Source organism: Cantharellus anzutake (genome assembly GCF_015039405.1).
Source record: "Cantharellus anzutake strain C23 chromosome Unknown EI90scaffold_72, whole genome shotgun sequence".
Classification (NCBI taxonomy): Eukaryota; Fungi; Basidiomycota; class Agaricomycetes; order Cantharellales; family Hydnaceae; genus Cantharellus; species Cantharellus anzutake.
Window position 1 is genome coordinate 179,757 of NW_024067022.1, and position 22,635 is coordinate 202,391.

Here is a 22,635-nt window from a genome sequence, read left to right on the forward strand (position 1 = left end):
CGAATATTATTTCTCCTACAGCGGAGTAGGGTGAGGATGTTGGAGACGAGGGGGAGGGGGTAGGAGTAATTTCATTCAGTTTCCAGTAGTCCTGGACCAGCCTCAAGGAGCCATCCTGTCATATCCATCCACAGTGTCATATCCATACATACCCGATCCCGATTCAACTTCTGGACCTCCACTTCACCACCTCCGGAGTCCTACCCTATCCCCATCTGCTCCAATATCCACCTTCGGACCTGACATCACTCCTCTCCTCATCCTCCCATCCCCCTTCCACCAACCTCCACCAAGTTACAACCTTCCACCACTGTAGGTGGGATAACCTACTATACCTTACACTGCCAGTATTTTCGTGGTTTACGTTCCTTAAGGATTCCCCATATGCGATGATCACCTACTGATGCCAATGGTGCATAAGAACATTTTATTACAGAGTACAACTGCACATTAACATGCTGGTACTGAATTGGTCCAGCCCAAAAACTATGAGGTACTCTCCAACAGTGTAATCCTGCATCATGAAATCATGAGTCATGACATGTCATGACAATTGAATTGAATCAGACATTTTTTACATTGAAAATCATGATAGTTCATGACAAATTGTCATGAACCATCATGAACCATCATGTGCTGACAAGGTTCATGACTGCTGGTGACACAATATGACATGATGTTCATAACATCATGAACCCTCATGACCTTTCATGACAGGTCATGAAGGTTCATGGAGTGTCATGGAGTGTCATATGTTTATTTTGACCTTTCCCCATCATGTAAAATGCTATAATGTCCCATGATGCATCATGGACATTCATAATGCTCCATGAACATGTATGATGAGTCAATGCATGAGATGTCACAAACACTTATGAACTGTCATGTGACAGACCTTATTTGTGACAGCACTGACTGATCAACCTCCAACTCATGGACTTGTGTCAGCACTGCACTGAACTCCGCTTTTCCTCCAGCCACCTTTGCTGCTTGGTGTCAGAAACAGTGCTTGAGGGTATTCGTGGGAAGTGGAGCAGAGTATGGCAGTGTGAGTGATCACTTAGCTGATAGGTTACTCCATTGCAAGGCATCAGGGGGTTGGGATGTTGGTTTCAACAACTCAGTGGGAGCATTGTGCCACATGCTCTAGGCTATCCTGTATTCAGGTGTAGTGGAGGGAACCTGGTGGCAATGTAGGCTCAAGTGAAGACAAAGGTAGAGGTGAACTATTGTCAGGGCATACCCTGCCTGAACCCATGCCACCCTACTCTGCTTCCCCTGCCATTGCTTCTGGCTCTTCCTATCTGTCAGGGTTGTGTGTGCTTGCAACAAAGGATGCCCCAGAAAATCAAAGCTGGGGGACATGCCCACACCAGCACACAGTCATATATACACAGTAGAGGCAGTAACTAGTCAACTAGCTAATAACCGGTAGTATTGGATCAAGAAAGATAGAAGATCATGCAGCATCATAACCAACAGCAGCAGATCGGATCAGATTGGAGATGAAGAGGAAGAAAAGAAGTAGAAGCTGATGGAGATATGGGTCATGTGGCACTGCGCTACTTATGCTAGTGACCCAAAGGCATGCCCTGACACTATCTCACCTTCCCCCTCACCTTTCCTTTTTCCTCTTTCTCTATGTACCACTGGTGCACCCACATACCTGGGAACGCTGCACACCCCTCCTGTACCACTACACCCTAATGCCACTGCCCCTATCGCCACACCCACTGCACACATTCCCACCCACACAGTGGCCACCCCCAGGATCTCCTGCAGAGACACCCAGAGGGGTGCAGCTGTGTGCAGAGATGACATGGCTCCTTCCATGTGACCTCAGCCACATGTATATAACAGCACCTGGGGTGGGAACAGAAGAAGCAGCCTTCTTCTCACTTTCCCACTTCATACTAAGTGGTCGGGGATGCTCACCCCATGACAGGACCACTGCTATGCATAGCTGCTACTTGTCACATTGAGTCCCCTGTGCTGGGACTTTGCCACTTTCGGAGCTGTCCCTGACAACTATGGACAAGAGGACTTGGGGGGTGTTCTGGTTGACATTCAAACTGGGGTACATAGGTAGTATACTATATAATGCATAAATACAAAAGGGAGAACAGAAGAGGGGCTGGTCAGTCTGGCACCTGAATGGGAGGCAGAGTGGTGAACATGACAAACTAAATGAGGGACGAGAACCAGGGAGACAGAGAGTGAGAGAATGAATGAGAGTGGAATGAACAATTAAACAAAGAGGCAAAGTAGGGAGGCAACTGACAACTTGGGTGCCAATATAGTAGCAGATCAAGTGTCAATATTTTACTTATTCATTCTTCACCTGGGTTCTTGTCTTTGATAATCTCCACTCATTTCTGGACCAACTGGCCCTTCCCATGATTTCTCTCCTGTATTTATACCTTGTAAATATTTTCAGGGACCTTAGTCTGAAATCAACTAGAGCAACCCCCTCTTGTGTGATGCTTTTATCACTTCCAACTTAAGGGTAACATGTAATTAACCATTATGCCCCCAACTGTCATTGTTGTACCAACAATCCTAATTTATGATCAATCACAACAATTCTTGGGAAGACTCATAGTGATTCATGAAGGTCCATGAGGGTCCATGATCCTTTATGAAGGCTCATGACACTTCATGAAATAACTTAGACTGTATGGAGCTAGTATTCAACAGGGGGGAGGAGAAGAGCTAAGCTCCTTTTCCTGACCCTGGACACTATATATGTAATACAGTTGTTATACATTGTTTATTACGAGGAATATTAAGAAATAAAGAATAAGGGAAATGCGCACAAAGCATGCATCATCCCATCCCTGTCCATCCCTTACACTCATGTGCACTTATCCAAACACGTGCTTGCCCACTCTACTCACTTCTCACATGTATATCACATATACACAACATTCTAGATGCTTACTGGTGCTCTCCAGGCTCTTCCTCGTGCTCTCACCAGGCCTTTCTCTGCTCTTTGGGCACTCCCACACACAGATCGCATGCAGGCTTCAGAACACATTGCAAGTGGGCTAGAGATCTAACCCCCTAAATGCGAGCAAATTTGTGGGGAGGAAGTCTGGGATGTCCTAAGCTTGTCCTAGGTTTGGTCCGGGTGCTAACAAAACAAAAACAATCACAAAACTCGCTAAGAATTATGTACCCCTGGTCCATCTTGGACAATCATCAGGGATTTCCTTATAATACTCAAAGAGTCAAGCTTAGAATTTCTCTTCTTTTTCTTGGATCTCTCAGCGCTACAGTCTCTTGTACATCAGCAAACCTGGATGCAGAGGCCTGAGAGCTCATAGAGCTCATAGAGCTCTCAGAGTTTCAGTACTTTGAAATTGCAGGTCCCCTTCTCTCAGAGCTCCCCAAAGTAGTCAAAGCTCATAGAGCTATATTTGCACACAGGGGACTATATTATCTATATGAGCTCCCTGAGTGTTTAATTTATCCGATATCAAAAATTAAAATTTAAGAGCATTGACTCTGGCATCATGTGATGAGTCACAGCCAAGTCCCCACCACGCAGGAAACTGAACAAACTGAGCTTAACTTTCAGCCCCCAATGCAGCACTACACACCAAGGGTATATAGCCAAATTAATATATAGACCAAATTTAGGGATATACATATACAGTTAATCTGAAATTACTTAAGGAAAATGCGGGAAAATGAGTGGAGAAATGGGGGGGAAAATGAGGGGAAATGAGGGGGGAATGGGGGGGAAATGAGGGGGAAATTGAAGGGGGAATGGGGGGGAAATGAGGGGAAAATTGAAGGAGGGAAATGGGGGGGAATGAGGGGAAATTTGAAGGGGGAAATTGGGAGGGAATGGGGGGGGAATGAGGGGAAATTTGGAGGGGGGAATGGGGGAGAAATGGGGGGGAAATTGAGGTGGGAATTGGGGGGGGGAATGAGGTGGGGAATGAGGGAAAAATTGAGGGGGGAAATGGGGGGGGAATGAGGGGAGTGGGGCAATGTAGCAATGTATGTTTCAGTGTTAGAAAAGTCTCCCACCATGTTTTGGTGAGCCAAATAACCATGGCTTTTTGGCCATGGGAAATTTGGTGTCAAAGGCTTGGATGATATCTGAAGAATACATCGGCTTTTTGTTTGCTTTATTGGGTGGTATTTTTAATTTACTTCATTTGGAACACTTTTAAAACTGATTTATACCCTACATAACATGCATGGTTACATTGCCACACTTTGGTGCTTTCCAATTCACATAGAATCATCAAAATCAGTTGAGTTTTGAGCAAGAAATGAGATGAAAGATAAAGTGCAAATTTTTGAATTTCAGAGTTTTCCTCATATTTTGTAAATAGCAATAAACAAATAAGGTGCTGATTTTAGTAAACACAAAAGGTATATGAGCTTTCAGAGCAATGACAATGGCCATTTTACACACACATATATCCATATTATCTTTGCACTACTGGTGCCAAAATAACTAAGTGTCAGGGGACGCGCGTGCTCGCGCAAGATGCTCTGATAACCTAGTTGTGATTAAAGCCGGGGGAAAGGGATGTCCCCATCTTAGGGTCAGCTATATACATGTAGAGTCCGGCAATAAGGAAACCAAACAGATTGCCGATAGAATCACGTGATCATAGAATGTTCCAGAACAATGCCGGAGATGATCCGGGTCACTGGGGCTTAGGTAAGCAGAGTAGACGGGAATTACCGGCATACTTCCCACGCGCATACGCGCAGCCGGCATAGGGTCCAGGGTCATTGCTGATCCCTGACACTAAGCAGATTTCATGGAGATATGAAGACCATCCATTATTTAAAAACAAAAAGCTCTATGAGCTCATAGAGCTCATAGAGCTTTTCAAGTAATGATGCTGGCCATTTAATATGCATTTCCAAAAATGTATATACATATTATCTTTGCACTTCTGCATCCTTAGGAGAACAAAATCATTCAAACATTCAATTTTCTCCACCCAATGTGTAGAGGGCACTGTAGGAGAAATAATATTCAAAAAATAAAACAATGATCTATCAGAATAGTCAACAAACAGGTGACAAGTTCAGACGTTTAACAGATCTCATGATCTTTATGAGACTGGACAGACATTAGAAGATCATTATAAATTATCTACACCCATGTAGCATGAGATTTAATCTACTACAAGCATGCCTAGAACCTGGCATAGGTGTAATATTCAAAGAATATATCCCTACAACAAGAAAATAGCACATAGACAGAAGAATAAGAAGGAACATTGGGAAAGAAATGTGAATATCTCGGGAACCAGTAAACTTTGGACTGTAATCTTTTTACCATCTGAAAGGACTGTTTCTAAACTTTATCCACGGTTTTGTTTCATTCTAAAAGCTTCAAAACTGACGGAGATATCGCTCAAACGGCGAAACACCTTATAATTCATATATATTTATTTGCTAATTCTTATAAAAAGTAATGTGACTCAAGGGAAATATATTGGCGCCCGGAAGTCTGGCGGACCGAATACCATATGACAGAGTATTCCCCGGCGCGGGCGGACAGTTTTTGATCGCATCAGAAGAGGAGAAAATGCTAAAAAACCAGATCTTGTATATTTTCCCATGATTCATCAAAACTTTTGATTTTAAGCTCAAATAAATCGGAACAAAGGAACGATTGATGATCTGGATCTCGGATCATAAGCATAAAGTGATTCAGAAGTCTGCGGATCAGTTAATTAATTGGGAAAGCTCTAGAACATTAGTAATGATGTGGCTTCACAAAAAGGGGTGAATTAGAGAACAGCCTAGAAAGTTCCTTTATAGCCGAGTCATTTCTAAAGATAACCGTTCGTAATTAAGGCGGTGTAGAGCATAGCTGTAACGCTACAAGACCCCGCTAAGATCGGCCCAAAAGACAAAGAACTGAATTACTTATTGCTGAGTCATGTCCTAAGTCCATTATTAAGCTTACACAGCCCAAGCCCCTATATCATTCTAGAACTATCTATAATACAAATGTAGCACATGTAACTAGTGCGAGGCGTGGGAGTAGAGAGGCCTCTGAAAAGCATAAAAGGCCGCCGCTTCTGCCCCCTCTCAAACCTCAGGTAGAAATATAAGTTTAATTCTCCTCACCAGTGGTTGGTTCATTTGCTCCAAAAGATAAAAGCAAATATTAGTTGTTAGCTAATATAAAACTAACACGTCACTCTAAGCGTGAGTTAGGGTCAGTTAGACACAGCTGAACAAAAGTGTCATAGTGAGAATTTGGTGGAGGGACTTCTTAATTGAATAATCTCTCAGCAATACTTGGTTATCACACCACAGGAGAAAAGTGAGCGATCCTGAACCTGCTAGATAACTAGCACGCACTCTAAGCGATAGAAAGAGCAGTTTGGTCACTCCTGTATTGAGTAACATTTATTGTGGAATTATTTTATTAGTAGTTTTCCTTCAGTAAATTATCAGGAAAATCACATCCTACTGAAAAGTGGTATATCTAGGTGTAATATTGACTAGAAATCATAGTAAAGTCAATACAGAATTTTATCCATAGACGATCTATACATCAGGTGAGATCGTTGGGGGGTGTTTATTGTTGTTTAGACAGTGAACGATTATATATTTGGCAACCAAAACATGGTCAGTATGCAAATCAGCACAAACTCTAATATCATTATTGGACATAGGAAACTGGTTACATAAGGTGATCCAGCTCTGCTCCTTCAGCGAGGAAGGACAATAAGGATTCTAGGTGCAGTCTGACTGCAGTAGAGCTGCAGTTCAGCGCAGCAAAGCGCAGTAGAACTATAGCGTGAAATTTTCATTTTTTATTCAGTTTGAGAAAAATACACTGTAAATAAATCCTGTAAATATGAGGTAGAGCGTGAAAAAGGAAGGTGACCCAAGGAGTATAACAGGGAGACCCTTTCTGCGACTTTTTGCCCCCCTCAGAGGAGTAAGAAAATAGAGTATTATTACTTGCCCTGCAAAGCCCACCTTCAGGCCTATCCCTCCTTTCCGTTTCTGGGTTATCGCCTGCCTTTCCACTAACCCCATAACCCAACTCGTCAGTAATATTCAATTGGCTAATGTCTAAACCCCGTTAGCTCCGCTCCGCCATTTGCGGACCCACCCTCGCTGTAACTATATATACTTAACTTGTACATAGCTTACACTCCAGTAATAAAATCGACTAGAGTTTACCCTCTTCAGTTCTGGTTGCCAGTTAGTAAGTTAGGGCATGGATGTGTTTACTTGGCACAGCGCTCCTAGCATAAGTCGCTGAGGCCGAAGCCCTCCATCATAGAGACACTCCCTCGTCTCGACCTGGTCTCTGACAATTGGTAAAGTAGCGAATGGTTGCATCCTTCACTGCCTCCTCTCCTGATACTAACTGATGTGTGTCAGGATCCTCTACCACCAAGGGCAAGTCGGCTGCCAACTCATATGGCATGAGAGACTTCGCTGAGTGGCCTCTAAGAACGGCAAGCACCTTTCAACAGTGTGCCAATGAAGCGCATTCATGAGCTAGTCTGTTTGAATGGGAATATCGCTCCTTGAATAGATATTTCCGATGTTGGCGGAGGAAAACAATGGCATGTTCACGGTCCATTGAAGAGGGAATACGCAAGAACTCTGGGCACAGTCGCAAAGGGAGAAAGTGAACAGAAGGCAGAGGACCTTGGTGAAGTCGGAACAACAAACCACCAACAGTGCAAATGCAGTAGTTGACTTGTCTAATCTCAGGAGAGGAGATTGTAGGAGGCCGTAATTGAGGTGAAAAAGCTCTTCAATGACCGAATACATCATCCCCTGCTGAGAGTAGAATTTTTGAGAGAGCACGATAGACAAACTCGAACTCATCTAGGGACACAATCTCATGAGTGAGGAGCCCTTGGTCCGCTATTTCATGGTCCACCCTGCCAGCAAAATCATCAAATTTCGCTTTAGTAGAGCTGGACAGGTAAGGATAGAGCAGATGTGGAGGTGGAAGGGAACGCTGAGGTAAGAAAGGCACAAGAGAAGGGCCTTCTGAGCCAAGAATGTGAGCAGAGATGTGAATGGCACGGTGATCTGTGGCACCCAGGAAATCCCACTGGGTCTGGATGGATGTGGAGAAGATTGGAGAGGATGAGATCACTGCTCTATCCACTACTGACTTGGCCCCATTCGCATAAGACCTAAGCATGTAATCTGAGTTGACATCCACCTCATGCTTCAAATCGAGAGCGTCCGAAGCCATGAGGAAATCTTGGTAGATCAGAGCCTCTGGTGACAGAGCACCCGATGACCGTTCCCTCGGGGCTATGGTCACATTGAAATCCCCAGCAGCCATCCACAGGTGAGGGAATGGTTCTTGCAATATGAGGCTCCGAATTTCAGACCAGAAAGAATGGAGGGATTCCCGTGTGGCATGGGCATATATTCCCAAAAGCTGTAGGACCTTGGGGGCTAGAGAGGAGGAGGCTAGGATAACATCGAGAGCAACTACCCTGCCCTGTAAAACTGGAGGGACAGAGAGACGACACAAAACTTGGAAGTTTTTCCTCACTCCCAAAGCTAGACCCCATTTCCCACATCGCCAGGCTAGTGGCAAAGCTGGACTCTCATATACCATATAGTTGGGAAGGCTCAACAAGGGCATAGATGGTGTCGTTGATTTGGTCTCAGATAGAACAAAAGCGAGAGGAAGAGTGGGTATGATGAGGGATGTAATGAGATGGAGCTTGAAAGCGTTTCCCAATCCGTTCATGTTAGCTGCAAGAACACTGAAATCCGTTGAAGTTGCTTGGGCCCTGTCAGGGACGGCTCGAGGGAGGCAGAGGTAGCGGCGTAGCGCTCGGCGCTAGCAGCCCGGACGGCGGCGGGGCGGTAAGACTGTATAGTGGGCAGCCCTCACCCGGGCTTACATCCCTGTGTGGCTTCTTAGGCTGAAGCGGGAAATGTATTGTTATTAGGGTGGGAAGCTAGACTAAACTAGGGTACTTGCCTGAAGTGGGAAATGAGAAGAAGGTTACTTCTTCAGTCCTGCTTCGGCTTAGTTTATATACATGTGTGAATGGGTCACATGGAAGTGCCACGTCACCTTCGGACGAAGCCGGGTTACCGCGGGTGGCTCCGTGGTCGATCCCGAGTGTTGGAGGGGAAGTACAAGTAGGAGTGCACGGCGCATCCATGCTACAAGTGTAGGAAAGAAAGAGAGAGGTTGTCTGTATAAAGATAGAAAAAAGAGAAGAGGGAAAGAAGAGAGAATGAGAGGATGAGACGGAAGGAAAGGAGGTGGCAGTGGCGGCATGCCCTGACAGGCCCCCGGTAAGAAGAGAAAGAACAGGAAAGGTAACAACAAGAAATGGGGGTTGCAAACCAAAGCCTGTACAAGGGTTTGTATAGAGAAGTACACCCACAAATAGGCCACAGACAAAGAAACAACTGAGACATGGGGAAGGGAAACTGGGACAGCTGCAGAACAGAACACTGAAACACAGGTCGGAGCAGTAGACAGGAGAGGTCCACTTGCATGTGCCAACTGAAAGGGTAAACCAGAGGGAAAAATAACATGAGGAACAGATGGAGGAACAGAGGGGGAAAGCGAAATGTGATCGGACAGCATGCAGAAATTCAGCCCTGAAGAAGCAAGCAAGGCAGGGGGTAAGACAGAGGGAAAGTTAACTAGTGGAAGAGATGGAGCAGGAGGGGAAAGGGAAACATGATCGGATACCAAGCAGAAATTCAGCCCTGAAGAAGCAGGAAAAACAGGGGGTGAGTAAGGGGGCCCAAGAACAGAGAAGATTAGATGGCAGAGAGCATCGAAGGATCAATGTAGTTGAATGACTGAGGCATGAAAGAGCAAAGAATGCATCAGATACGGCACCTTACAATGGCGTTTAGCTGATGGGCCAGGATCATCAGGTGTGCCTGGGGACTCCAGGGCCATATTGGCGTCATCAACTTGGATGGACGATGACTGAATTGCCTGTTGAGGAGACAGGCAGTCGATAGTCATGCTGGTGCCGATTTGGAGATCTGAGAGGCTCTTGAACAATACGCTATTCGTTTCGGAAGCAGACTGAACTTGTTGGTGAAGAACCATAATTTTGTTGGTGATGGCATCCTTCTTGGCATCCGTCTTTGCATGATCCCGCTCCAACACAAGAAGAGTAATCTCTTCATGAAGGCCCAAAACCTGCATCTGTCTGCCAATAGTGTGTACCATTCCAGCCATCAATCTGTTAAGCATGGCTATGGCATGGCTTTGAGCTTGAACGACAGAAGACATAGAGCTCACAACCTCATTAGTCTGACACATCTGTTCAGTCAGAGTGGTGATAGCACGGTCAGCTCCGGCAGTCACTGTCTCGACCTGAAGGCGGTGTTGAGCCAGCTGGTCATATACTTTAGCCATACTCGCATCATGGGAGACTGTGAGAGTGTTGATTGTGGCTGCAGTGGACCTTGGTATGAAAAAACCTTTTCCATTGAGTTGATAAAGAAGTTTTGGAGGGGAGATCTCGGCCTCTGAGGACGCGAGGTATTCAGAGAAGAAAGAGACATTGTTGGTGATCTCATGGATAGTGTCCCAATCCTTGACATAAAACACCAAAGCGTTATTTCCTTGCTCCATCGTATAGCCTAGGAATTGTGCAGGGTAGTGGGTCTTGACCATGCTGGCAAGCTGCTGTGTGAAGTCATCGGTATAGCGAGCCATGCCAACTATAGCTCCCGCGTATGGCCAAAGGGGTTGGACACATGTCTTAGACTTTACGCTATAGGCCTTTCTTCCAATGGTCAGGCTGGAATCGACCAGATGGGCGACGTCTGACTGTGAATGAAGCAACACAGCAGTGGAAGAGCCGTAGACGCTGGCATAATGAGCTCGGATGTTTACCGTGCCAAGAGTGTGCAAGACCTGGGCTTCCCAATCCTTTGGGGTAACGCCATCTGAGTTGTAAACCAGCGAAATAATCCTGAGGTTATCCACACCAAACATAGGACTCCATACTGTTCCGAAGGCTAAATCCTCTAGTGGTTTAATCCATTTCTTCATGTGATGCACCTGTTTAACTGAATTGACTACCGACGCATCGGGTCGGAGATAGGCGTAGTCAACAGATTTCCCATGCGTAGAGGAACGATAGACTGCGACTTTTATGAGATCAGTATGACAAGAAAGTAGGTCAGCGACGACCTTTTTTAGATGACTCTCAGCGGAATCCGGCGTTGTGGCTGGGAGGTTGCGGACAAGTAATTCGCAGCATTGGAGCGGTGACGATGGGAGGGTTTGCTGGTTTTGAGAGAGATTAGATTGGACGTCGACGGATTCAACCCCCGGCAAAATAAAGTCGGATTCATTAATAGCTGTGTTTGAAGTCTGGGCTCCGGAGTCGGACATAGTAGATGGATAGAATAGGAGTGAAACGAGGTAGGGGATAGGGGGACAAAAGTGGCAAGGGTCCTAGGGCAACAACTATAGCGCAAGAGATGGGAAAAAGGCTAGGTTAGTGCGATCGACACGCTTTGTCAGTGAGGGGCAGCCAAGAAACACAACACGAAAGGAGGTTAGGACAACAGAGGCGATGGGGGTGTGGCAAAACTAATCTGAAGTTGAAGGCGACAGGCTCTGCTTAGGTTGGTGTTAGGTTACTGTTATGGGCAGCAGTGGTGGTGGTGGTGGTGGTGGCAAGCGGAAGCGGGAACCTGAGATCAGCTGATGGCAGGTTGCTATCCCATGATTAGTCTCGTGAAATGGAGACATTAAACAACAATTAATACATTAATAAATTCGGAATTCAGAATACAGTTGGCCCAGTCGGATTCTTGACTAATTGATATTAGGCAAAGCGCAGCAAGCCACGCGTGACCCGTTGACCCGTTTGTCCATATACAGAGTAGCAGGCATAACAAGCATAACAAAATACAGAAAGAAAAAAGGAAAAGCGGAACATAGATGCAGACAAAAAAAAAAAAAAAAAAACAAAGACAAAGGAAAACAGACAGTACGGCGCAAGTCAAGAGAATTGACAGAGAAAAGAGTTGGTGAATCGGACAGTTTGTGAATTCGATTGGGAGTGGAAATGGAAAGATGAGAAGGTGGAGAGAGGGGAGGTGGTGGGAAGTGCAAAAACAAGCAAGCCAAGTTACGAGAGCGGCATGAGTCCAGGTGATAGAGAGGGGGAAAAGTAAAGGTGCAGGCGCTCTTTATAAGCGTGGGCTGGACTAACTGTGAGCACTCTCGCGGTGAGGGAGTTTCAGTACGTACCTCCGCTGGTGTGGTCTGTTCCGCGCATCCGCGCCAGAACACCCAGCATACAGCTGAGGCAAAAACCTAGACTCATTGAGAAGTCAGGTTGCGCGGCAACTCGTGATTGGTAGGAGCGGCAAAGGGGAGTGGGCAGTGCTAGGACAGGAGCGGCAGGATATGATCGAGTGGAGGAAACCTCAGCATGAGCTGGGTTGGGTCTGATCATAGCCCCGTGATTAGTCCCGTGAAATGAAAACATTAAACAATAATTAATACATTAATAAATTCGGAATTCCGAATACAGTTGGCCCAGTCGGATTCTTGACTAATTGACTGTTGATGCCCTTTTCTGATTGAGAGAACAGCCTTTCCTTCTAACTTGATTCCACTGTGAACCCATGCTAGTTGACCTTTGTATTAACACTTATCCCAACCTCCTCTGTGGACTGTGAATGCATTTCTGGTGCGAAAAGGGCCTACCCAAATCTTTGAAGCAAAATTCTCTTTCATCTCATAGTCTCAAGTCCCTGCAGCTGAATTAAAGTTGACCCTGCCTAGGTATTGGTAGGTTTTGATTTTCAAATTAACACCGTCTTTAGTGTTTTTTCAAGTGATTCCCTCCCTATCTGAACAATGAAGCACATTCAAAAAAAAAACCTAAGGTGCATTAATATGGGTCACTACGGACACCATTCCATGTTTGTTAGGGACTTATGTTCATTGTGTGCAGAGGAAAACATCCCGCCATTTTTGGGATAGTTGGCACAGCCACAAAACCGTGGCAGTCACAACCTCGGTTGCTGACCTCACTGTCTCTCCACGAAATCATATACTGTCTACCACTTCTAGTGAGACTATGCTGAGTTCGATAGCTCGCCAAGCGCAAAGCGCAAGCCATCAAGCTACCGCGGCCTCCCACGACATCCACGACATTGACCTGAGAATCCGTGCCCTTACCACGATCCTGTCAATTCTTGATCCTCAAGCTGGCTCTCCTACCAAAGGCCCCTCGTCAATCGAGTTCAACGTTGCGATGCATATTGCCACGCTCCTCACCCGTGGTGCGGACGAGAGGAAAGGCAAAATGGGGCCGAACATTCGACCGATTGCAGTCGCCACGCGAACGACGGCGAATTCCGTGAATATCCTTGCGACGATTGATAGAGACGATTACGAATATCCAGATACCCCTGAGAGTGGGCTCTCAAACGATTTTGTTGTCACCCAGAATCTCACATCAGATAACTGTGTTGCATTTGGTGTTACCGAGATTGAACCTAAAAATCTAGACGACGTCCAACGCGACGAACTCTTGAGCAGGTGATCGGCTCCCCTTTCTACGCGTCGCCCTGATCCATGATTACCATTGCATTTAGCGACCGTCCCCCAGACGATATCACTCTGAGTCAGCATGCAGCAGACGTCATGTCATTATTCAATAATATCCGTACCGCACGGCGAGGTAGATCCGAACAAGCCCTTGCCGTTCGACGTATCACTGAATTTATCGTTCGACGATGCGCACCGATCATCTCCCATCGACTCCGATCCGATAAGTTCATCTTTCAAGACACTACCTTAGATCAGATTCTCCAAGGATGGAAACCTAGCGACGGGGATCATTTTGTGAAGACCGAGTGTGAAATACCAGAACGCCTTATCCGCCTATTCCAGACGGTGGGCATCCAATGTCGACAGTTCAACGGGAAATGTTTCGCACCGTGGACGAAGGACATGGCTCCAGCTTGGATGGAAGCATTTCTATCGTGCCTGTCATTGTGCAAGGATTATTTCAAACCGGAAGTGGCAGGTAACACCACCAGGGGCGCGATTGCTCTAAAATTGCTCCAAACACTGGTTGAATCAGAGGGGTTCAAATATTTGCTTGGACTGAGGTCTGTCAACGCTATCTTGGTGTTAAACCGTCGGAAAGGTATAATATTTTTAATGTCTCCGTTGTCCCCACAATCTAAAAGCACAACCTCTTCATCAGCTCGCTCCGATGCTGGAAACACAGAAGACTCCGATGACAAACATGGCGACAATTTAGAGCTCACCGCTGAGACAGAAGAGGATCTGGTTGCTCTTACCATGCGATACCTTGGTAACGCTGTAGCATGGATCACTGCAACAGATTTCTTATTTTCCAGTAAACGTATTCGACGTACCCCGAGGCTTTGTCTCCATCTCGTGATCACCGCTCCTCCTGTCGAGCCGAAAGCAATGGAAGATGCAGTGCCAATCTTCACGGATATATTCAACAAAACCCTTAAAGATTGGGAAGATCAATACAGAGGCGGCAACTCGAGGATGCATACATGGTACTGGCAATCTGTTAGGAAGCTTCGAAAGTCCAAGGAGTTTCATGGCACAATCCACTGCGAGGCATCGCTGATGGGTGCCATAGTGCAGTACAATGGCCAAGCTAATAACATTCAAAATACCCAACTTCCGGAGATATTTCTTGTAAGTTGTCAGTGTCCTACATCTTTGGTGGTGGCATGCTGCTAACCTTTCTTTTGAAGAGCACTTCCAATAAGTCGAGGACAATTGGAGTGGCTAAAAAATGTTGCTGGTGCTGCAACATGCTGGCAACCCTCCTGAACTCAACAGATATCCAGTTCAGCCTCCCAGGCTCACATGGTCGAATATTCCCATGGGCCCTTCCCAGTATGGGAATATCTTATGAAGTTGCTTGCTCCCTTGAGGATAAGCTTAAAAAACAACTGTCAGTGGCAATTTGGAAGATGCTGGATGAACTAAAGCATATGTCTGAAAGCCAGACAAGCAGCCCTGTATCAGATGGCAGTAGTGATGAGCTTGAGCTTGAGCTTGAGGGTGATTATTGGAATGAAGGGATGGATGGTCTGGAACATGACCTTCGTTCAAGGAACAGGATTGTTCTTTGAGTGATTGCTTTAGCATTTGAAGGAGCTAGTTTATTCTTGCATTGTCATGAATATTATCACCATGCAGTTCAGTGGGTGGCTGTCATATCTGTACATACCTGATCCTGACCCGACTCCTGGACCCTCTGCTTCACCACCTCTGGAGTCCTACCCTACCTCTGTCTGCTCCGATATCCACCTTCAGACTGAACATCACACCCCCCCCTCACTCCCCATGTCACCTCCTCCCCTTCTGTCCCTCTCCTACTGTCAGGGATGCGTCCAGGGTAGAGGAGGCCCAAGTGAGACACCTGACACTAGAAGTCTTGTGGGGTGTGGAGTGGGTGTGTGTACTGGTGGGCCTGGCTCAGGAGACAGTCCCTGGCCACTTAGACTGAAGTGGAAAAGGGTGTTATTATTATTAAAAGGGGAATGCTATGCTACTTACCTGAAGTGGAAAAGGGTGAGAAGAAGGCTACTTCTTCAGTTCCCACTTCAGGTATGTTTATATACATGCAGCTTGGGTCACATGACAGGTGCCATGTCATCCTTGCATACAGCCATAGTCACCTGGGTGTCCCCGTGGGGGATCCCGAGGGCGTCCGCTGTGAATGCACGAGCTGGACATAGCAGGGGGTCACCTGAGGCGCCTGGGCTGGGCATGTCATGAGCACACTGTGGGTGGGTCAATGGTACATTGATACAGGGAAAGGTCGTCTATGTAGAATAAAGAGAAAATAAAGAGAAAGTGAAATAAGTGAAGAGGAAGTGAAATGGAGAAAGAAAGAAAGAGGAAGGGGGGAGGAGGTAGGAGGAGACTGGGTGGCAGGGTACTGGGTGAAGTGGGGCCGGGTGGGGCCAGGTCAGGTGGGTGTGCCCTGACACCTACCTACCTCCATCCACTCCGATATCCACCTTCAGACCTGACACCATTCCTCCTCCCACTCCTCTCCTCTCATCACTCTCCTCCCTCCTCCCCTCTTCCACCAAACCTCTGCCAAGTTATGACCTTCCGCTGCCATCCTGTACCTCATACTCAGACACCACCCATACCTTGCTCCAAAAGACTCCATCATGGTCCCAACCTTGGACTTTGACCCCACCTCGGCTTAAGTCCATTGCATTGGTGACCTCATTCCACATAAACATCATTGCCAATATTCCTTGGACTTTCAACCCTGCCTCTGCAACCTCTGTAAGCTCTGCAACCTCCAAGCTTCACAGACCATACTTGGCACTTTCACTGCTTGTAATGTATCTTTCATGATTCCCCTCATCCTTATTTGGACTACTGCTTCCTTCCATTTTAGCCAGTTAGTCATCATCCCCACTTCACCTCATCCTCCTGCCCCTCTGGGCTTCGCCCTCCCTATCTCCTTTCAGATGTACCTGTCATATCCATTCCCGGCCATCGACTTCCGGTCCCTCCGATCCCTCCGTTCCAACTCCGCTCCTCCCTCACTAACCTCGGAGCCCCTGTTATTCCGCAATCCTCTCGGTACCCCTTGATGGTCACCACCCCCTCATTTCAATTTATTACCTACGCCTCCCTAAGTACGGAGCCCCGAAGACTTCCGGACAGCTCCGACGTCCGCTAGCGCACCCCCGCCTCCGCTGAGCAATACAATCGCCTGCCCTGCAGAGCCCACCTTCAGGCTTATCCCTCCTTTCCGTTTCTGGGTTATTGCCTGCCTTTCCGCTAACCCCGCAAACCGACTCGTCGGTAATATTCAGTCGGCTAATGGTTAAACCCCGTTAGCTCCGCTCCGTTCGGCTCCGCCAATTGCGGAACTGTCTCCGCTGTAACCATATATATATCCCACTTGTACATAGGTTACGCCCCAGTAGAAAAATCAACTAGAGTTACCCCCCCTAGGTTCTAATTGCCAGTCAGTAAGTTAGGGCACGGACGTGTCACTAGGCACAGCGCTCTTGGCAGAAGTCGCTGAGGCCGAAGCCCTCCATTACGGAGACATTCCTTCGTCTCGAATCTGGTCTCTGACAGTATTTTTCTACTCCCTGACTAGTACACATCTTGTATGGCACCAAAAGTCCTTCGCACTCGTTCGCAACTACGCACATTAGTTCCCAACTCCGCTTCACCTTCCCCAGAACCCTCTCAGCCTGGTCCTAGTCGATTGGCGAGAAACCCAGTTGAGTTTCGAAGCTTTTCTAACCTTGAAACCCCTCTCCCATCGACTCCGACCATGCGCCCCGTTAGGAATCGATCACCAGTTGCAGACTCCGACTTCGGAGACACCACGGAACAACCCATAGATCCCGTCCACTTCTTTGGACTCGGTTCCGAGGTCCCCGACTTCGTCGACCCTCCTCCTGCTGATCCTCCCATCCCCACTGTCCCAACCACCGACGATGCCGAACCCACCTCCAACGTGGCCATTACACAATTGGCCCAAGCCATTGCCAGTCTGGCTCATCACACCGAACGACGACGACGACGACCATCTTCTGCTCTCCGGACCAAGGTCCGCGAACCCGAGCAGTTCGACGGAAAGGATCCCCGAGAACTCCGAGTATTCTTGGTCCAATGCGAGCTCAATTTCCAGGACCGTCCCCTCGCTTTCGCTAGCGACCGCGCTAAAGTCATATTTGTGCAGTCCTACCTCAAGGGAATGGCCCTCGATTGGTTCGAGCCGGACCTGTTATTCGACCAGAATTCCACGCTTCGTCCGCGATGGATGAACGACTATCAAGAGTTCGTCAATGAACTTCAAACTAACTTCGGCCCTCACGATCCTGTGGGCGATGCCGAGGTTCAACTGATGACACTGGACATGAAGGACGGGCACCACATCAACAAATACGTCGTCGAGTTCAATCGACACGCCTCTCAACTTCACGGTTATGGAGAAGCCATGCTTTGTCGTTTCTTCTACAACGGATTGCCGGAACGTATCAAGGATGATATTGCCAGAGTAGGTAAACCCTCTACTCTCTCTGAGCTTCGCACCCTTTCCCAAACTCTCGATGCGCGCTATTGGGAGCGTAAATCGGAAGTTACACGTCACGCGAAACCCTCTTCCTCTAACGTTTTCGACAAGTCCACTGCCGCTTCTCGTTCCGACCCCGTCCCTTCCTCCTCCTCTTTTAACTCCGCTTCCGGTAGTAGGCCTCCGAAGGACAATAAGAAGTCCGAGGCCAGCTCCGTTAAACCGGACCTCTCTTCTAAACTCGGAGACAACGGCAAGCTCACGCCACAAGAGCGTAAGCGTCGTCTCGACGAGAAACTTTGTATGTTCTGCGGTCAGTCTGGCCACATGGTCAAGGACTGTCCCAAGTCTTCTTCTCGCGCGTCTAAGGCCCGTTCGGCCCAGACCGAGGAACAAGGATCCGCTTCCACAGAAGCAAAAAATTAGTCTGCACCCCCGTGGACTCCGCACGGACCGGGGGTTGCGATCCTTCCTTCCATGCGCTCAAAGAAGTGTGTTTAAACGCGTCTTCCATTTCCGACTTATCCTCCCTCCACATTCCCGTTTCCTTTTCTCTTTCAAATGGTCTATTTTCTCCTTTCAATGTTGACCCTTCGGGCAATGTTCTACCCATTGTAGATAGTGTTGCTGATGTACCACTCTCTCCTCCACCCCCTTCGACTACTTCCGTAGATCGATCCACCTCTCTCCACTTCTCTTCTCTTTCTCCTCCTGTTTCTCCTCCGTCCAATAGTAGGACACAAAATAAACTTTTCCGCTCCTATGAGAACGTACCCGCACTCGTAGATTCTGGGTCTTCAGACTGCTTCATCGACGACACCTTCGTAAAAAAGCTGGCCTTGAAGACATACCAGATCAAACCCCTACAACTACGCCTATTCGACGGTAGCACCAACTCGATCATAACCCGTGCCGTTGATATTCCCCTCCACTTCGCTTCCGGAAACATCACCCCCACGACTTTCTTTGTCACATCGCTGGATGGATCATGTTCCCTAGTCCTAGGACACAACTGGCTTACCCGCTACAATCCGTTGATTGACTGGGTCTCAAGCAGTATTACGTTCCGAACTTCCGAACCTACCAAGACAGTCACTCCGAGCTCTCCCCCGTCGTCTCCGGCACCACTGCCGTCGTCCGACATCCAACCATCTGATGTTTCGCCAGCACCTCGGTCACAGGCTGTTACTCCTCCATTGCCATCTATCGAGTTCGTCAGCCATTCCGCATTCGCGAAGGCTTGCCGACTTGAAGGATCGGTATCCTTCAGCCTAACCATCCCTTCCGAGGAAAGCCGCCTGATTCCGTCGACCTCTCGGCCGTTCCGAAGGAGTATCACGAGTTCGCGGATGTGTTCAGTAAGAGCAAAGCCTCGACGCTGGCACCGCACCGTGAGCACGACCTAAAGATCGACCTTGAGGAAGGCACCTCCCCACCCTTGGGTACCATGTACTCTCTCTCTCCTTCGGAACTCGAGGCCCTCCGGGCGTTCTTAGATGAACACCTGGCCTCCGGTTTCATTCATCCCACTACTTCCGCTCACGCGGCACTGGTCCTCTTCGTCCGCAAGAAGGACGGATCCCTCCGTCTTTGCGTCGACTTCCGAGGGCTGAACAAGATCACCAAAAAGGATCGCTACCCACTTCCCCGCATCTCCGACCTCCTTGACGCACCTAGCTGTGCCACGGTCTATACCAGACTCGACCTCCGGCATGCTTACCACCTGGTTCGCATTGCAGCAGGCGACGAATGGAAGACTTCCTTCTGCACGCGCTATGGTTCCTATGAGTGGCTTGTCATGCCATTCGGTCTCACGAATGCACCTGCGGCTTTCCAGCGATTCGTCAACATGATCTTTGCCGACCTCTTGGACGTTTCTGTGGTAGTCTACCTAGACGACATCCTTACCTACTCAGAAGACATGGCTTCGCATCAGGAGCATGTCCGAGAAGTTCTTAGGAGACTCCGCAAACACGGCCTATACGCCAATCCGAAGAAATGCGAGTTCCATACGGACACTACGGAATATCTCGGTTACTGCCTCTCTCCTTCCGGACTCACCATGTCCATCGAGAAAGTCAAAGCCGTCCAAGATTGGCCCGAGCCCCGTAAAGTCAAGGATGTCCAATCCTTCCTTGGCTTCGCTAACTTCTATCAGCGTTTCATTCACCAATACTCCGACATTGTGGTCCCCTTGACGTGCCTCACACGTAAAGGAGCCCCCTGGCTATTCTCTGACGATTGCCGCTCTGCTTTCAACACCTTGAAAGAAGCCTTCACCTCCGCTCCTATCCTCACACATTGGCTACCCGACGCCCCCCTCATTGTAGAAACCGACGCCTCCGATTACGTGATCTCCGGAATCCTTTCCATTCGCTGTGATGACGGAGAGATTCGCCCCGTCGCTTTCCGCTCTAGAACACTCTCGGTGCCGGAGCTCAATTATGACACCCATGACAAGGAACTCCTCGCCATTCATGACGCGTTCCGATCATGGCGTCATTACCTCGAAGGTTCAGGAACCCCAATCGATGTCATCACCGACCACAAGAACCTCGAGTATTTCTCCACCACCAAACTCTTGACCCAGCGGCAAGCCTGCTGGTCAGAGTTCCTCTCCCAATTCCACATGACAGTCCGATTCCGTCCTGGAAGACTCGGAGTTAAACCAGATGCGTTGACAAGACGCTGGGACGTCTATCCCAAAGAAGGGGATATGGACTACGCTCGCGTCAACCCGCAGAACTTCCGACCAGTCTTCACTTCGGAGCAGCTCACTGCGTCCTTATGAGCTACGTTCCTAGCTGCCACAGTAATCCGAGCAGCCATACTCGTTGACACAGAGGCTCTTCATCGAGACATCCTAACCTCCCTCTCCTCCGACACCTCAATCTCTTCTCATCTCGCTTCCCCCAACCTCCCCAACTCCCGCTGGTCCGTTGATGCCGAAGGCCTCTTAAGGCTGGACAATCGCATTTACGTGCCAGATTCTAACGATCTCCGTCTTCGCGTTTTGCGAGACAAACACGACCACCAACTTTCCGGACACTTCGGGCAAAACCGGACTCTGGATCTAGTGCGTTGTGAGTATACCTGGCCAGGCATCCATAACTTCGTCAAGAGTTACGTATCCTCCTGCACTTCGTGTGCCCGTGCCAAGGTTCCCCGTCATAAGCCTTACAGCTTACTCAAACAACTCCCCATCCCCGAACGTCCTTGGAACTCCATCTCCATGGATTTCATCGAACAGCTACCCTCCTCTTCTGGATTCACTTCCATCTTGGTTGTCGTGGACCGCCTGTCCAAACAGTGCATTTTTATCCCTACCCACGATACCATCACCTCTCCGGAACTGGCCAAGCTGTTCCTCCTCCATGTATTCTCCAAGCACGGAGTTCCATCCCACGTCACCTCCGACAGGGGTCCGGAGTTTGTCTCTCATTTCTTCCGTTCACTTGGTAAGGCCCTCGACATCCGCCTCCACTTCACCTCCGGTTATCACCCGGAAGGAGACGGTCAGACCGAACGGATGAACCAGATGCTCGAGCAGTACCTGCGCATTTACGGTAACTACCAGCAGGACAATTGGTCCGAACTCCTGCCTCTCGCAGAGTTCGCATACAACAACGCTCCAAATGCCACCACGGGCGTCTCCCCGTTCTTCGCCAACAAGGGCTACCATCCGAACATCACCGTTCACCCGGAGCGAAACCTAACATCAGTATGCACCCAAAAGTACTCCGTCGATCTCGACTCCCTCCACCACTTCCTTCGTGAGGAAATGCATCTCGCTCAGATCTGTTATCAGGGCCCGGCAGACTCTCGTCGGAGCCCTGCCCCAGCTTTCGAAGTAGGAACCTCGGTCTACATAAAGGCCAAGTACTTCCGTTCCACCCGACCTTCCAAAAAGCTCTCCGAGAAAAACCTTGGCCCATTCGAGATCATTGCCCGCGTTGGAACCCACTCCCTCACTCTCCGCCTGCCGGAAAACATGCGAGCCATTCACCCGGTATTCCATGTCTCGCAGATCAAACCATCCGTCCCGAACACCATTCCGAACCGCCACCAGCCACCTCCGCCTCCCGTAGAAATCGAAGGCGAGATGGAGTTCGAGATCAAGGAGATACTCGACTCCAAGATCGACCGACGTAGACGCAACAAGTTGCTCTACTTGGTCAAGTGGCTAGGCTATGAAGGGACCGACGAGGAGACACAATGGCTCCTTGCCAGCGAACTCAATCATGCCTCCGACCTCGTCGAAGCGTTCCACTCTCGGTATCCAGCAAAGCCTGGACCCGAAGCTCCTTAGGAACCCCGACTCCTCTCCCATTTCTCCTTTCCCCTCCGCTCCTCACTTCCGTTTTCATTTCCATTTCCTCATTTGTTTTTCTTCCTGTAAGTGCAGCTCCCCTCGTCTTACTAATTCTGGGCCTTCAAGGGTTCAGGCCTAAGAAGGGGATACTGTCATATCCATTCCTGGCCATCGACTTCCGGTCCCTCCGATCCCTCCGTTCCAACTCCGCTCCTCCCTCACTAACCTCGGAGCCCCCGTTATTCCGCAATCCTCTCGGTACCC

General features: G+C 48.4%; 3 protein-coding genes across 3 annotated transcripts; 1 reads left to right on the top strand and 2 right to left on the bottom strand.

Annotated features, from left to right (window-relative positions):
• Positions 1-7,771: 7,771 nt before the first annotated feature.
• EI90DRAFT_3131066 (uncharacterized protein) lies at positions 7,772-8,734 on the bottom strand (the record flags this gene model as incomplete). Its single annotated transcript, XM_039064362.1, has 1 exon — positions 7,772-8,734. The coding sequence occupies one exon, from the start codon at positions 8,732-8,734 to the stop codon at positions 7,772-7,774; it is 963 nt and encodes a 320-aa protein (XP_038910850.1).
• Positions 8,735-9,796: 1,062 nt separating this feature from the next.
• On the bottom strand, positions 9,797-11,394 carry EI90DRAFT_3157767 (uncharacterized protein; the record flags this gene model as incomplete). Its single annotated transcript, XM_039066136.1, has 1 exon — positions 9,797-11,394. Exon 1 carries the CDS (start codon positions 11,369-11,371, stop codon positions 9,797-9,799), a length of 1,575 nt encoding a protein of 524 aa, XP_038910851.1. The 5' UTR covers positions 11,372-11,394.
• Positions 11,395-14,590: 3,196 nt separating this feature from the next.
• On the top strand, positions 14,591-15,129 carry EI90DRAFT_3078029 (uncharacterized protein; the record flags this gene model as incomplete). Its single annotated transcript, XM_039061756.1, has 1 exon — positions 14,591-15,129. The coding sequence occupies exon 1, from the start codon at positions 14,722-14,724 to the stop codon at positions 15,127-15,129; it is 408 nt and encodes a 135-aa protein (XP_038910852.1). The 5' UTR covers positions 14,591-14,721.
• Between the last annotated feature and the right edge of the window lie 7,506 nt (positions 15,130-22,635).